General features: G+C 40.8%; 3 protein-coding genes across 3 annotated transcripts in view; 2 read left to right on the top strand and 1 right to left on the bottom strand.

Moving 5' to 3' along the window:
* Positions 1-61: 61 nt before the first annotated feature.
* Positions 62-3,596, bottom strand: ubl4a (ubiquitin like 4A). Its single transcript, XM_035658729.1, has 4 exons — positions 3,368-3,596; positions 2,115-2,220; positions 1,793-2,007; positions 62-654 (listed from the first exon to the last, which is right to left on the bottom strand). Exons 1-4 carry the CDS (start codon positions 3,413-3,415, stop codon positions 547-549), a joined length of 477 nt encoding a protein of 158 aa, XP_035514622.1. The 5' UTR covers positions 3,416-3,596; the 3' UTR covers positions 62-546.
* A 675-nt stretch (positions 3,597-4,271) lies between these two features.
* On the top strand, positions 4,272-12,673 carry prkg1l (protein kinase cGMP-dependent 1, like). The gene is made up of 20 exons (XM_035658516.1): positions 4,272-4,833; positions 5,676-5,868; positions 5,957-6,080; positions 6,255-6,421; positions 7,055-7,168; positions 8,739-8,844; positions 9,106-9,169; positions 9,484-9,561; positions 9,702-9,796; positions 9,945-10,010; positions 10,122-10,199; positions 10,300-10,396; positions 10,511-10,650; positions 10,752-10,841; positions 11,042-11,183; positions 11,273-11,436; positions 11,525-11,647; positions 11,913-11,975; positions 12,072-12,138; positions 12,256-12,673. The coding sequence occupies exons 2-20, from the start codon at positions 5,679-5,681 to the stop codon at positions 12,337-12,339; spliced, it is 2,052 nt and encodes a 683-aa protein (XP_035514409.1). The 5' UTR covers positions 4,272-4,833; positions 5,676-5,678; the 3' UTR covers positions 12,340-12,673.
* Positions 12,674-13,201: 528 nt separating this feature from the next.
* acsl2 (acyl-CoA synthetase long chain family member 2) overlaps positions 13,202-14,306 on the top strand; it is a 13,650-nt gene continuing 12,545 nt past the window's right edge. The window contains exon 1 of the mRNA XM_035659162.1: positions 13,202-13,276. The gene's annotated coding sequence lies outside the window, so the exon portion shown is untranslated. The remainder of the gene's footprint in view (positions 13,277-14,306) is intronic.

The raw sequence follows: 14,306 nt of genomic DNA, 5'->3' as shown, positions 1-14,306 counted from the left end.
TTTTAACTGTATTTTAATGTTTGTATATATAAACATGATATTTACAAATCATACAATGAGCATCAGTTAGTTACGGAATAAAACATGTATTACCTTCTCACGAATGGTTAACAGAAAACACTCATCCAACACAGACATTACTCACAAATACCCTCCAGTAAGAAGTTAGTGTCCCCCTGGGAGTTGTAGCAGCCAGAGATCATGCGAGACCAACAGCATAAATGGATTCCTTTGTATTCAAATATTATGTGATCAGGTCTTATGTCATGACTGCAACATCAATGACGAGGACCAATTAAAAGAGTGGCCACGTTTTCTTATCCAAGTGCTTTGGTCATGGATAAGAAAGCCCTATTGCTGTGATAATCAACAGTCAGTGTTATCTGTGTTCACTCAGCCACTGATTAGGCACAGAGCTGGGGCCCTCTGCGAGAAAACTGATACTGTGTTTTCCATCCCTCACACTCTAAACACTGTATGCACCTTCAAGCACTGAGCAGCTCTCTCAAAAGACAATCACAATAAGCAACTTCCACCTAGGCATTCTTAGTCCATATATGAAGTGTCCACACCCTCGCCGTCGGGGTGAAGCAGTCTCCCCGCCAAGCGCTCAATGTCGTCGAGACTAAGCTGTCGAAGTGAACGTTCGTAGTCCTTGAAAAAGCAAAAATAGAACAAAATATTTAGAAACAGCAAATGTAAACTGCACACATAAATGTCACATTAACCAACCTGCCGAGTGTGTGATAGGTTAGCTACGTCCTAATTTAGGAGCAAGATACTGCAGCCTGTGCCTCCTTCCTAAATGAGAAGGTCTAGTTTCAGAGAGATCAAAACTAATAGTGCATTAACGCAAAGTCCTTGGTACTTGGTAAGTCAGATATTTCCTAACCTATCAGCAGAAGGTTGCCGTGAAATGACCAAATTGTAAAAACCAGTGTGAAATTGGGTTTTGAGTTTACAGTACGAGCTGTGAGGTTTTAAAATATATTTATTATGTAGTTCCATTTGCAGGGCCTATAAATAAACAATATCTATTCACAGTGAATGTAATTGGGAGTTTTTGACATACATGAACAGAAATTAAAACAAATCAACACAATTTGAAACACATCAAGTACTTGCAGTGCTATACAAGAACAAAAAGTGCAGCTCATTCCTGACTTTCATTATTGAGACCTTGCAGTGGCTTAGTGACAGTTAGTTAGGTGACATACTCCTGTGATAGCTGAGCACCTACATTAAATACCTTATAAAAATGATATGATCAGTTCCTAATTTTATGAGTGGAGCATGTTTGGACAAAGGATTGTGGGATACAGAGGGCTTCAGGAGGATAGACTGGTTGAGTTCCATATTTGGGCAACAAGAAGGCTGCCTTTCTCTGCCATATTTGGAGAAGATTTGACCTGTTAAATTGTATTCAGACTTTATATAGTCCAGTCTCTAAATTTAAAAGCAGCGTTTATACTAACAGAACAAGAGGCAAAAAATGTAAAACCACTGTCAAATATTTGTATTGTCAACACGCCAGAAAAAATAAATAAATTCTTTGCCCCCACCCCATAGAGTTAAACTAAAACACATAGTTGGCTCAAGAGCTTTTAAATCTGCATGTGATTACGCCCGTCTTAATGTTTTTAGTCTCCAGCCTCCACTGGTAGCAAGACATCAAAACATTTTACAATTTAGAAACTGTAAACATCCACATAAGAAAATGGATTAGCAAACATGATCCTGCTTTGACCTTACGTTACAAATGCACGGCAGCAGGCACGCTGTATTTAAATACCTTAATAAGCTGTTCGTGGACTTTTGCTGCATCTGCTGGACTAAAGTGTCTAGCGAGGATAGTGGACACAGTCTGCCAAACTCTCCCCTGTGTGCTGCTGCTGCTGCTGCTGCTGGCAACCATCCCCGACGCTCCAGTCCTCTCCCCCACTGGACGGATTACCAGATTCAATTTAGCCTCGGGCCCAATGGAGTAATCACTCAGTCGGTGCTCATCTGAGGAAAGAAATATAGTATGCAATCGTCAAAAATGTAAACGTTTGGTTCACACGGATCAGGCAACTGCAGTTCTGCACAAAGGTTATTAAAAGACTCAAGTCTACCTGCAAGCGCTTTCCCTTTATAGAGCAACCGCTGCTGGTTTGCTGGTATGTTGAGACGTTCGGACACAAGCTCCTTCACTGTGGAGACCTTTTCGTCTTCAGTCACCTGGAAGATCAACAACACGACGATGGATGAATTCTCTCTTTCTGTTTAGCTGAAGCGTATTTAAGAGTGTAGCCGATCTAAAAGTCTTACTCTGCATCAACTTTACATTAAAAGGGTTCATTATAATAGTAATAACAAAGTGACAAATGTGTTGCTACCTTGTAAATGACCTCTAACAGCCACTGGCCTAATAGTGGTAGTATTTATCCCATAAACACTGCAGGCTTAGCTGATAACACACATTAGAGTGAGCAGGTTTTGTTTTTACTTTCAGAGCCGAGCTGTGAGAAAAACTGATGTCTCGATCCCTGACCGAGAGTAAAATAACAGGATTTAGTCACTTCTCTTCTGCTGGATACACAATTTAGTCCAGTATGTGAGATACTTCCCCCTTTGGTGTCCACATCAAATGCTTCAGACTACCTGTAGAAGGCATCACTGTTTGTTTTTAATCAACTACACACTAAACCTCTACTGCAGTAAACACTACAGTGGGCCCTGCAGTCACATACTATGCTAATAAAGCTCACATAAGGCCTGCTGCTGCCTCCTTTGGTGCCTCATACAGTAACAGTATCATCTTAAAACATGGGAGGCACAAACTGGGGGAAAGGACTAACCTATAGCAATATAGCAAATAACACAGACCTTTGAGAGTAACTTGTCAGTGAGTAACGTTAGCTAAGTTACACTGCTGTGCCGGCCTAACAAAAAAAAAAAAACCCTCTTTCGTAAAGATGCTTTATTTAAAAGGCATTTGCTTGACCACTTCCGTTTCCTTCTAGGAATCACCAAATAAGGACATACGCAGTTCCAGCTCCCTGCGTTCGAACGCGGTAACGTAGAGGAGAGAAGTAACGGCGGAACGTCGGGTAACGTTACAGTTACCGTCTTCCTCAAGGATGTGGCTAGCGAGTTAGCCCGAGTAACGCCGACTCACAACCGACCTTTATCTGACAGTACAACAGCGCCATGTAAAGCTACACTGTGTGGAGTTTAACGACCCAACCGACCCCCTCTTTTTAGCCTCCCCCCCGTGTGGTTGCTTCATCGGTAGCTCGTGCTGTGACGGGACCGCCGCTGCAGGCTAACAGGCAAGCTAATGTCGCTAACAGGCGTTATAGGGAGGCAGCGGGCTTTAACTCACCTGTACGCTGCACTCTTTTCCTTGGAGCGGTTTCACGGTGAGGATCATTTTGGATGAGGCCCTGAACGAAGCACAAAGCACACGACAACAACACAACAATCCGCCTTCAGCTGCTCGGCAACACAAATAAAAATAAATATACACCCGAGTAACGTTACTTTGCTAGCTCGGGATAGCCACAGGGCTTCTTCTCTTGTCAGCGGCCCATCTTCTTCTGCGGCAGATGCGGACCGCTGCTGCTGTCGGGCGACATTACTGCCACCTGCTGGCGGGAGTGCTGTACGACTGCTCACCCAATATAAAAGACGAGGGTCACGAATTGTTTCCACTGTTTTGCTTCGAGATAATGAGCTGAGCTTTATTAAATATATAAATGTATAAATGTTTTTGAATCCACATTGAAAAAGCAAGAGGATTGATTCATCCAGGTGTTGTTGTTTTAGCTGACGTTGTTGTTGTTGATTTCATGATTTGTATTCATACAAAGTATTTGCGCTGTTAGCATTTTTTAGAGTCATAGTGTTGTAATATAATCTGTGTGTCTTGTGTCTGTTTTGTTTTGACTTGTTCTTGTTTTGTGCTTGATTTTTAATCTCAATGGGACCTTTCCTGCTTAAATCAAGGTTTTAAAAAAAATCATGGATTAAGTTTGGAATTTATAGAGAAAGCTTTAAAGAATATAATTAATATGTAGTTATTAGGCTACTAATTATTTATGTTACTAATTCTGCATTGTATGTTTCTTTGTGAAGCTTTGGGTGGCTGGTGCTATGCTGCATATAAAAACATTAATAACATGGATGTAACCTGTATGTCGTTGCTTGGGTCCTGTTGAACACAGCTTTTACATTAACCTTTAATCAGCCATTGTGACTACTGCTAATCATCATAACTAGTTTCAAAATAAAATTGCATCATATTTGAAAACACTAAAGTTGTTATCCTAACACCACTAAAGCATTATTTTTCAGTTATGTAGGTTTATTTATTAAATGAAACATCTGAAGGCGTAAAGGCGGGATCAGGATAGGCCATTTTCCTGTGCGCAGGTACAATAGAGGAAGAGTAAAACCTCTGATCAATGCTCACAGCCAGCCTTTAGTCTCTTTCACATGTGCAAAATATCTGGGGAATACAATGATTGATGTTCACCGTTCAGTTTTCCGGAGACCAGCCTATCTCCAGGGCTCGGAAATACCCCAAAGACCCTCTGACCCAATTGGGATCCAGTCCATGCATTTCTCATTACAGCCTCCCGGATGGTCTCCTCTGTCTTGGTCATGTGATTGCCTGCTGTCTGTGCCCAGCCCTGGCCAGCCCCGAGCAAGAGAGGAGCATCTTTCTCACTTGGGCGGGTACAGAGGAGATCTGCACCTGTCGAATGGACTGTCTGCTGCCAAACAGGGACAAACCTATTCAGGACAAGTGAGACAACGACTCCTACCACGCCAGACAGGCTGCAGGTGGTAAGTGATCGTTATGTGTGTGTGGTGTGAAATACAGCACGGCATTTTGCAGGACACAACATGCATCTGTATTTACAAACAGTCTATTAGCTGTCAGATTTGACTAACTCATTCATGCATTATGTAGATTGTGAATAATCGGTGCGTATGGCTCCGGGCGCGCTTTCGACCCAAAATGAAAACATCTACATTTATTCTTGCAGGGACACAAAGTCTCTGTGTGACTTAATAAAGAGTCTATAATAACCTTATCTTAATCTGGGGTGTTTTATCTCTTTGATGTGACTATAGCATCACTACTTTCTTGTCATTTTTACTCTCATATTATATAAAGTTTCTTTACATGTTTTATTTAATAAATTTTGCAATTAGGGCAAAAGGAAAAATAGACAAATACAGGGACTGCATAAGCATACTGTATATATAATGCATTTGTAAATGCCCTATCTATCTATCTATCTACTAAGCTGCCTGCTTGTATTTGTGTTTGTCTATATCAAGCAACAATGACTATATATATATATAAGAAGCACACAGCAAACTCTGTGTTTTTAGTCCAAGTAGAAGCTATTCTACCTTATTGATTCCCTGTTTATATTATAAATATTAATGATATTGCTATAAGTAATTATTACAGGAGGAGATGCAGATGAATTAGAGAAGGGCTGTGAAGCTTTGAGTTAAGTGAGATTGTAGTTGCAAAAGGGGACTTAGTGCAACTCAAAATCAGACAGAAATTGTACATTTAATGTAGTTGGACCCGCTCTATATGTATGTACACGTGCATGTTTGTGTGTAGAATTAGATATATTTTGCCGTGTTTTGCCCCCCGGTGTTTGCAGGTAATGGGTACACTTCGGGACCTCCAATTTGCCCTCCAACTTAAGATTGAGGAGCTTCGCCAGAGGGACACACTAATAGACGAGTTAGAGCTGGAGTTGGACACAAAGGATGAATTAATTCGGAGACTGCAGGAAGAACTGGATCGCTACAGGGCCACCGTCTCGCTCCCAGGAACCTCTGCAGCCAGTGCAGGTGCAGAACATGATGCTTTTATATGTCATATTTTAAGCAACAGGTAGCATGAGCCTTACATTTGACTCATTGTGTGTTTTTCCTGTAGCTTGCTCAGCTCAAATTGAGGACAAGCAGAGAACCAAAAGGAAAACAGTCATTTCTGAGCCCTTCACTCTGGACCCAGTGACTCTAGCCATGGTTTCACACAGAAGCTGTGACAAAAGCGAGGAGTAAGAGCACACAGTGTTCCTAACTGCTCTAACAGAAAAATGTGTCTCACAAAAGGCTTGCTGAATCAATAAATATTTTTTACTCATTTTCTAACTGTGTGGCTTGTGCCACATATACACATATAATAACTTGCCCTTAAATGTTTCATCAGTGTCCTGCCTTCATGCCCTCAGGTCTCAGAGGCTGATTCAGGCAGCGTTTTTGAAAAATGACTTGTTGAAGAACCTTGACGAAGGAGAAATCACAGCCATCATAGCTTGTATGTATCCCACCCCCATCAATCAAGGCTGCTATGTTATTCAGGAGGGGACCAACGGGGCTCAGGCTTATGTTTTAGAAGGTAAATACATTTTCCTCTTACAATTGCTAACATTAATCATGCTTGAGGATACGTATTAACATTTCCTGGAGATGACGGGTGCTTAAGGACAGTCCAATGAAATGATTAGGTTTATCATATCTTTGCATATCAATTGTCTTACTGATGGCTCACAGTTTGATTAGATAGTAATTTGACGCTGCTCTCAAACACAGTGATGTGAGAATTACATGTTTGAGCAAGCAAAGTGGAGGCACTTAGGGGAATAACAAGGGACCCACATGGACGTCTTGTGTTGAAATGTCAACTTGACACAAAAGACAGGAGAAAAGAGGTTCTGCTTTGCCCTGGTTGTAGAGTTCATCAGTGCTTGATTGTCCTCAGGAATCTTGGCTGCATTTGTAATGTGACAGCTAATGGATAGTGGCTGCTCGCTATTTTTCTCTTGTCATCCAGGCCAGTGAGAGGTGGTGGTCTTGTTTGGCTCAGGGGTGATTGCATATTTGTTGCTTGTACAATATGTCTCAGACTGCCCAAGGTCCTGAGTCTCTTTATTTCTTCACACAGAAACACATTCACATAACAGCTCTGCCTATTATGTGCTTGTTATATTTATTATATTTATTCACTTGCTGTGTGTGTGTTTATGAACAGAAGGGAGGCTGGATGTAAGAAAAGACGGATTGAAGCTTCTCACAATTGAGCCAGAAGACATGTTTGGAGAGCTGGCTCTCCTCTACAACTGCACCCACACCTACTCTGTCTCAGGTATCAAAGCTTTGTCTTGGTTTTTAAATTTGCATGCAGATATCGCTGGAGATCTATTGCACTGAAACACTGGTGGAGTTTTACTGTAATTAATTTTATTTGGTGGGAATATAAATAATTCTTGTTTAAGAGAATATCACAAACAGGCAGATTTCTGGCAGTGGTCTTGGACAGAAGACGTCTGTTGAATTTAAAATCAAAGACCTTTTGAGATCTTAGACAACACCACAGCTTCAAAAGGTTTTCTCAGAGATGTGGGGAATTTAAAACATTTTCTGCTTTAACCCAGCTGTCTGACTGCCACATCTCCCTGCAATCCAACATCCATCAGCTGAGTCTTTACAAATAACATTTTCAGAAATGGTTTTCTATTCAATTCATTCATTCTTCTCAGGGGTGGATCAAACCTATAATATATACATTTCTCATGTAAATAATTTAGGTTATATTCTTTAGAAAATATATAGTATACTGTCATTTCCTCCCAGCATCTTATCACAGACTCCTGTGGGAAAACTTTCTCAGCCATCGGCCAGGGTATCTGACCCGGTTTCACAAAAATAAATGGGTCTAGGCTGTGGAAACGGGCAGGATCACTTTAAACTGGAAAAAATCTGTTTATTTGCCTTGTTTGGTCCTTAATCATCTCATTCCATTTTTTGACTGCTTTCTTTATCTTGTGACCAGCCAGCCTTTCCAATTTACTGTACGTCTGCCCTCTGGTAACAATGCTCAGCTCATGTCAGCAGTCTGTTGTCCTTTGTTCCATGTCCATTTCTGTCAGTCCTCCCCTTGAATCTGTTCAGGGCCCGCTGGACTTATCTCCTTCCTGACCTGAAATTACTTTTTTTTTTCATTGTTGCCATCTGAGACCATCAATAAGGCTTGTGCTCATGTGGTCCCTTACACAGTGACAGTGATAAAGGTGCAGGTGCAAACAAGGTTTCATCATCAGGCCGTGGAAGTTGAGGGTGGCAGAGGATATACTGCAGAAAATGTCAGCAAACCCTCCTTGAGAGAAGGTTTCACTTAATTTTAACTAATTAAAAAATATCCTACGCAGCTTTCGGATCCAAATAAAACCCTAAATTACATGTCATATGGTGCTAAAGTGAAAACCGATGGAGTATATCCAAATGGGGGAATTGAGATATCAGGGCTGCACTATATTATCAGATGGTGGATCTAATTAGACTGTCGACTTCCATTTGCAGGAAGCTTCAGTGAACCAATCAATATGGGTCATTATTAATTTACAACAGCCTCTTTCCAGCTCTATTATAAAGAAAGGGTAATAATAGTTCAGGAAATCAGATTAGATCAATATTAAAAGTCCCTCTCTTTAAACACTTACACTTCTTTTTATTCTACATGATGAGCATTCTAATAGGGTGCCTGCTATAGCCTGCTCTTCAGGCTGTAAGCAGATCCTGCATTGTACATCCACATCTATCACTATCTGCATTGTCTTTGAGAGCAATCAGTGCTTCTTGATTGTGTTTCAACCTGAGCTCCAGTGCCACTGACGTAACCTTTATCAATTCCTCTGCCTCTTTCTTTTATTCCGCAGCACAAACGGACAGCAAGCTGTGGGTTATTGACCGCAAGAGCTATCAAACCATACTTATGCAGAGTGGTCTCAACAGCCTTTCTCATTCAGTGGAGCTGCTTAGCAGGTGAACATCAGACCGAGACAATTGATTTGACACGGAGCAGGTCCAGAAAACTGCTTTGTATTTCTGTGCCTTCAACACAGTGTCATCTGAGTCATACTGTCGCCCCAATGCTGCCTTTAGGCCTCTAACACTGTCTAAAATATAAATATTCCTATCATATGTTTCTGCTTAAGCACTCTGAAACTGCAGAAACATTAAATCAATTCCTTTTCAAACTTCTCATTATTGCTGATTGCTTTCTGTGTACCTGTGTGTCTGCAGCGTTCCCTTTCTGCAGTCGTTGCCAGAGGATGTCATCATGAAAATGTCCGATCTCATGGAGGAGGTACTTAAAATCTCATGCACAGTATTGTGTACCCATCACTCGTTCTTCAAACAGAATCCAGCCAATAGATTATGTGTGCATGCAGAAGAAACACGTGTAAACATGATTGTTTACCGGCTCTCCGTCTGTATTTTCTATTTTAAGCTTTCCTTGTGTTGCAGCAGTTAACAGGCAGGTGCTAGGGTAGAATCAGAATTAATCCTTCATTGTTAGCAGCCCTCATATTTATCTGTGGGAGAGCTGGTTCTTTTTTCTTTTCATCCTCTTTTTAAATTAAATTTCAATCTCCTCTGTCTGTCATTTATGTTCTGCAGACACACTACTCTGAAGGTGACTACATCATTCGACAAGGGGCCACAGGAGACACCTTTTATATCATTAGCAAAGGCCAGGTAAAGTGTTATGCTCTCTGCCTCTGTCAGCGCAGCTTTAGAAATTGCACTGTGCTGGTGATAATTGACTTTGGCACTTTTCTACATCGCTCTCAACCATTACCTTTTTTTTCATTACCTCTCTCTTTTGAATTTGCCAGGTAAAAGTGACAGAAAAGAAGGCAGGCCTTGAAGAGCAGATAGTCCTCTCTAAGCTCTCTGAGAGACAATGGTTTGGAGAAAAAGCTCTGTGGGGGTAAGGAGGAGATAATGCACTTTCGAAGAACATTACAGGACCCTTTTATGAGAGGAACACATGATAATTTGTGCCAGCATGATATAAATGATTTTCTTCTTATATTGTGTTCTTTGCATTGATAACATTATGATTTACTCTTCTTTAGAGAAGATGTTCGGGCTGCGAATGTAATTGCGGCCGGTGACGTCACATGCTTGGTCATAGACAGAGAGTGAGTGGAGAATATTTTGTGTTGATAAAATTCACTGCATAGAAATGTAACTACGCTATATGATAAATTGCTGTGCTTATCTAGGGATACCCATATGCTTCTGTGTTTCAGGACCTTCAAAGACATCATTGGTGGGTTGGTATTTGACTGCAGTCAGGAGCTGCAGCAATGCCATGAATCCAAAAGCGAGTGAGGAGCACTACAATGCTATTTTCCATAATAATAACATGTAATTTGCTCCTATAGAACACACAAGGTGTAGGCTCACCCCTGTTTTCCCTGTGAGCAGGTCAGACAAGGATCCTGACCTCCACTCATCTTCCACCTTAAGTGATTTCCAAATTATCTGCACTCTAGCAGTTGGGGAGTTTGGTCACGTAGACCTGGTAAGGGTTGATCTTATAGCAGCTCACACACAATGACACAAATCCCCATGTGCTGCTGCCTCCTCGAGATTCCATGTTTCTATAATGTAATCTATTGATTTCCACCGCTGTCAGGTGCAGTTTAAGAGCAACATAAAGTGTTTTTTTGCCATGAGGGTCCTTAAGAAGAAGCTGATCCTCAACAACGGTCAACGAGAGCACATCCTAAGAGAAGGGCGTATCCTAATGGAGATTCATTGCACTTTCATAGTCAGGTGTCTGTTCTTCTGCAGTTAAATAATTAGAATTGTCTTAAATACATGATATGATATATTATAAAAGATCTTTAATGTGTTTCTTTTTTTATTGATCACAGGCTACATAAAACCTTTAGAGATCCTGACTGCCTGTACATTTTGACAGAAGCTTGTCTTGGTGGTGATTTAAATAGTCTGCTCAAAGATAAGTAAGTATTGGAACTTGTACTTTTTGTCATTATACTGATACAATATTTATATTCCCCCGCCCCCACTGTGTTTTTAACCAAGCTTTCATCGCAATATATTTTGAAGATTGGCCAGGGTTTGATGTCTTGCATCTATCTACATCACACGCATGTTCTGTTCGCTGTGATGCTTAAATAAGCACTCGTACAAACTGTTTCAGAGGATATTTGGACGAATGCAGCACCAGGTTCTACACAGCTTGTGTTGTCGAGGCCTTGAGCTTTCTCCACTGTCGAGGTGTCATCTATAGGGACGTCAAGCCTGAAAATGTGGTCCTGGATGAGCGTGGTTATGCCAAACTGGTACTACAATTGGTTTTAAACCACATTTTGCCTATTTAATTTTAACAGAATTATAACTGTATAAATGTACTGATATCTGCCTTTTGTAGATTGGCTCCAGATGTCTAAAGAGGGTTGAGATGGGTAAGAAAACCTGGACATTCTGCGGTACACTGGGCTATATGGCCCCTGAAATCATCTTAAACAAAGGCCACAGTGTATCTGCAGACTTCTGGTCACTGGGCATTTTTGTGTTCGAACTTCTGAGTGATGGGTATGTTTTACAGTTTTGTGCAGCTCCAGCTAATTTTCTCAAGTTATAGATTAAAGTAACTGTGAAAGGCTCATGTTTTCCTCTCCAGGCTCCCATTCAGCGGCTCTGATCCAATAAAGATTCTCTCTGCAACCATTCGTGGCATTGATCACATCGACTTCCCAAAAACCATCAGCAAAAGTGCCTCCAGTCTCATAAAGAAGCTGTGCAGGTGTTGTAATGACCCACCAGACACTATGAATTATAATGTGAAAGCTAGAGACAGTTTTCTACTTATTTTATAAGGCTTTGTCAGGCATAAAAACCCTCCTCCATCCACCCACCATTGCAAACACAACAGAGAGAAGCTAATTAGGAAAGGATGCCAGTGTATTGGACACCACATGCACTGTAACACCACTTCTTGAATGACAGAATCGGATTATTATTTCATACTTTATTTATTTGTGCATTCTTATTCGCTTTCCATGACCAAGGAGCAATCCCTCGGAGAGACTGGGCAGTCAGAGAAATGGGGTCAAGGACATTCAGAAGCACAAGTAAGACGGCAGATTTATTACACTGGAGGAAAAACACTGCCGCCTGAGCTGAGAAAACATTGGTTTTATAGGTTGTGATGCTCTGTTTTTATTCAGATGGTTTGAAGGATTCAACTGGGACGGACTTTGTAAAGGCACATTAAACCCTCCAGTTATTCCCAAAGTAAGACTTTTGCTTATTATTTTTTGTTTTGTGATAACTCTTGTTTCATTAAATACTACTTAACATGTTGGAGTGATTTGTTTTAGTGTTTTTTTTCTCTGTTACGCTGTCTTTCAGGTAAAGCATCCTTCGGACAGCGGTACAAGTGCTCATTACACCCGGGGCCCAGTGGAGCTGTGCACAAACTGGGAGGATTTCTGAAGGATCAGCTGGGAAATTTAAAACAAAAAGCAACAACCTGTCAGACAATTCACAATCACTTTCAGGGTTAGTCCTCATTAAACTGCCCTCAGTCTTACTGCCATCAAGAATTAATTATATTTTCAGACAAAAAATATTTTCCACAGTATCAGTAACTGCAGATATTGTTTGATAAATGAACCATGCTGCCTACTGTGATGAGCTCAGACTGTTTTTTTGATGTAAAATGTCTTTAGATTTATATACTTAAGAGTTAGGTGATGTCTCGGCTGTTGAATGTAACTCAATAAAACAAATAGGCTGCACCACAGGGTGTCTTCTTTCCTCTGAAATCTCCAGTCTTACCGTGAGTCATTCATTTCTTTTGGCATTACAGTTCTGTCATGAGTTGATCTCGCCCCCAAAATCCATGAATATGATTTGGAGGTGACGTCAGACCCGGCCCAGTCTTGTAGAAAAGCGTCAAGTCTCAGAAAGATAGATCAACACCGGAAGTGGTTTAATTTGAAATTCAGAACAAAGGAACTGGATTCAATTGTTGACCACAAATATGGCGTGAAACTCGTGTTGTTTTAAAGGTGGCAGACTGTAATTTGGTGCGTGGTGTGGATTGATGAAAGGATGCTTCACTACCAGATTTAATTCATTGATCTTACAGTTAAAATATATATTTGCAATGTAGGCTATAATTTGTTCTGTTAAAGCATTCCTATTTCATCACATTTCAGTCTTAGAAAGCGGGATCAATATAACATAATTATTGTTAATTGTCTTGACACGCGCGCTTCCAATAGGCAATATGTTTTATTTTGAAATTTTGGACCGGAAATATAAGTCTATTATCTTGAGCTTGACGGCTGGACACATTTCGATGGCTCTGCTGCTGAAGTAGTAACTTTGGAGCCCAATCTAAGGAGACATTGGAGGCCTGAGTTAGGTAAGTTGCGTGTGTTCCTCTTCTTCATTGCTTCTTTTCTTTGTTGTATTGGTTTCCACTCGGTCCAGGTCGATTAAAGAAACATACCCAAACTATGAGGGTTTATTTTCCGATCTAAAAGTAAGAACAGTTTGAATGCAGCCCGCTGAGTTTCCAGTCTATCAAGCGGAAAGTTGGTTGTAGTCTTGGGATCAATGTGAAGATAAATCAACCTGTAACAAACTGCATTTAAAGAACTCAGTTTTGCCTTTAAACGACCCACTAATGAGATACAGACCTCAGAGCTGCACAGGTTCCAGTAATGCTGCATTCAAACACATTTAATGAAGTCTTAACAACAACTCCATTTGAGATGTTTTTTTTTTTTTGTCCATTGTGCCTTTATTTAACTGAAGCTTTAATTTATATGTGTAGAATTACTTTATAATGCAGAGACCTTTTGTCTAAGTGTAAGTGTGTAGGTTTTAGAGATATTATTTTTTACAGTTCACATTCTCTAAAGGAACTGAGGTGCACTTATGTGTGGCTGTCAACTTAAGCACAGTGCTGTGGTATTTTGTCCCTGATCCAAGCTGGGAATAATTATGGCTGTGGAGTGTTTCAGCCCTGAACTATAGATTTTCTGACATTCTTTAGTGAAATCACACTGCTGTCTGTGCCCCCATCTTGTGCCTGCTTTGGGTTTCTGTGTGCGTGTTGTTACTTTCTAGATATTGTAGGCCATGCAACATGTTTCAAGTTGTCCACACGGCTGGATGCAAGCCCTTTTGGCATCCGCTCTTGAGTGTTTGACAGTTACAGTGTAAGGTTACAGCGTGGCAGCTGAGGTTTTGGGTGGAAGATCTGCCCGGGACGCACAAAAACACTCACTGCTTTAAGAATGACCTATGAGGTGTGTGTGTGTGTGTGTGGCTAGACAAATCTAAATGTGGAAGACTGATCTTGCATAGTGGTGTTTGAACCTGTTGCTGATTAGTTTCATGAAACCAAAAGCTTCAGGCTGGAGGAAAAAAAGAAAAAAAGAAAAAGC

The sequence above is a fragment of the Morone saxatilis genome, unplaced genomic scaffold (assembly GCF_004916995.1).
Source record: "Morone saxatilis isolate NCDOM2014 unplaced genomic scaffold, NCSU_SB_2.0 Contig16, whole genome shotgun sequence".
In the NCBI taxonomy this organism is placed as follows: domain Eukaryota; kingdom Metazoa; phylum Chordata; class Actinopteri; family Moronidae; genus Morone; species Morone saxatilis.
This window is presented reverse-complemented; position numbering and strand designations above follow the sequence as displayed.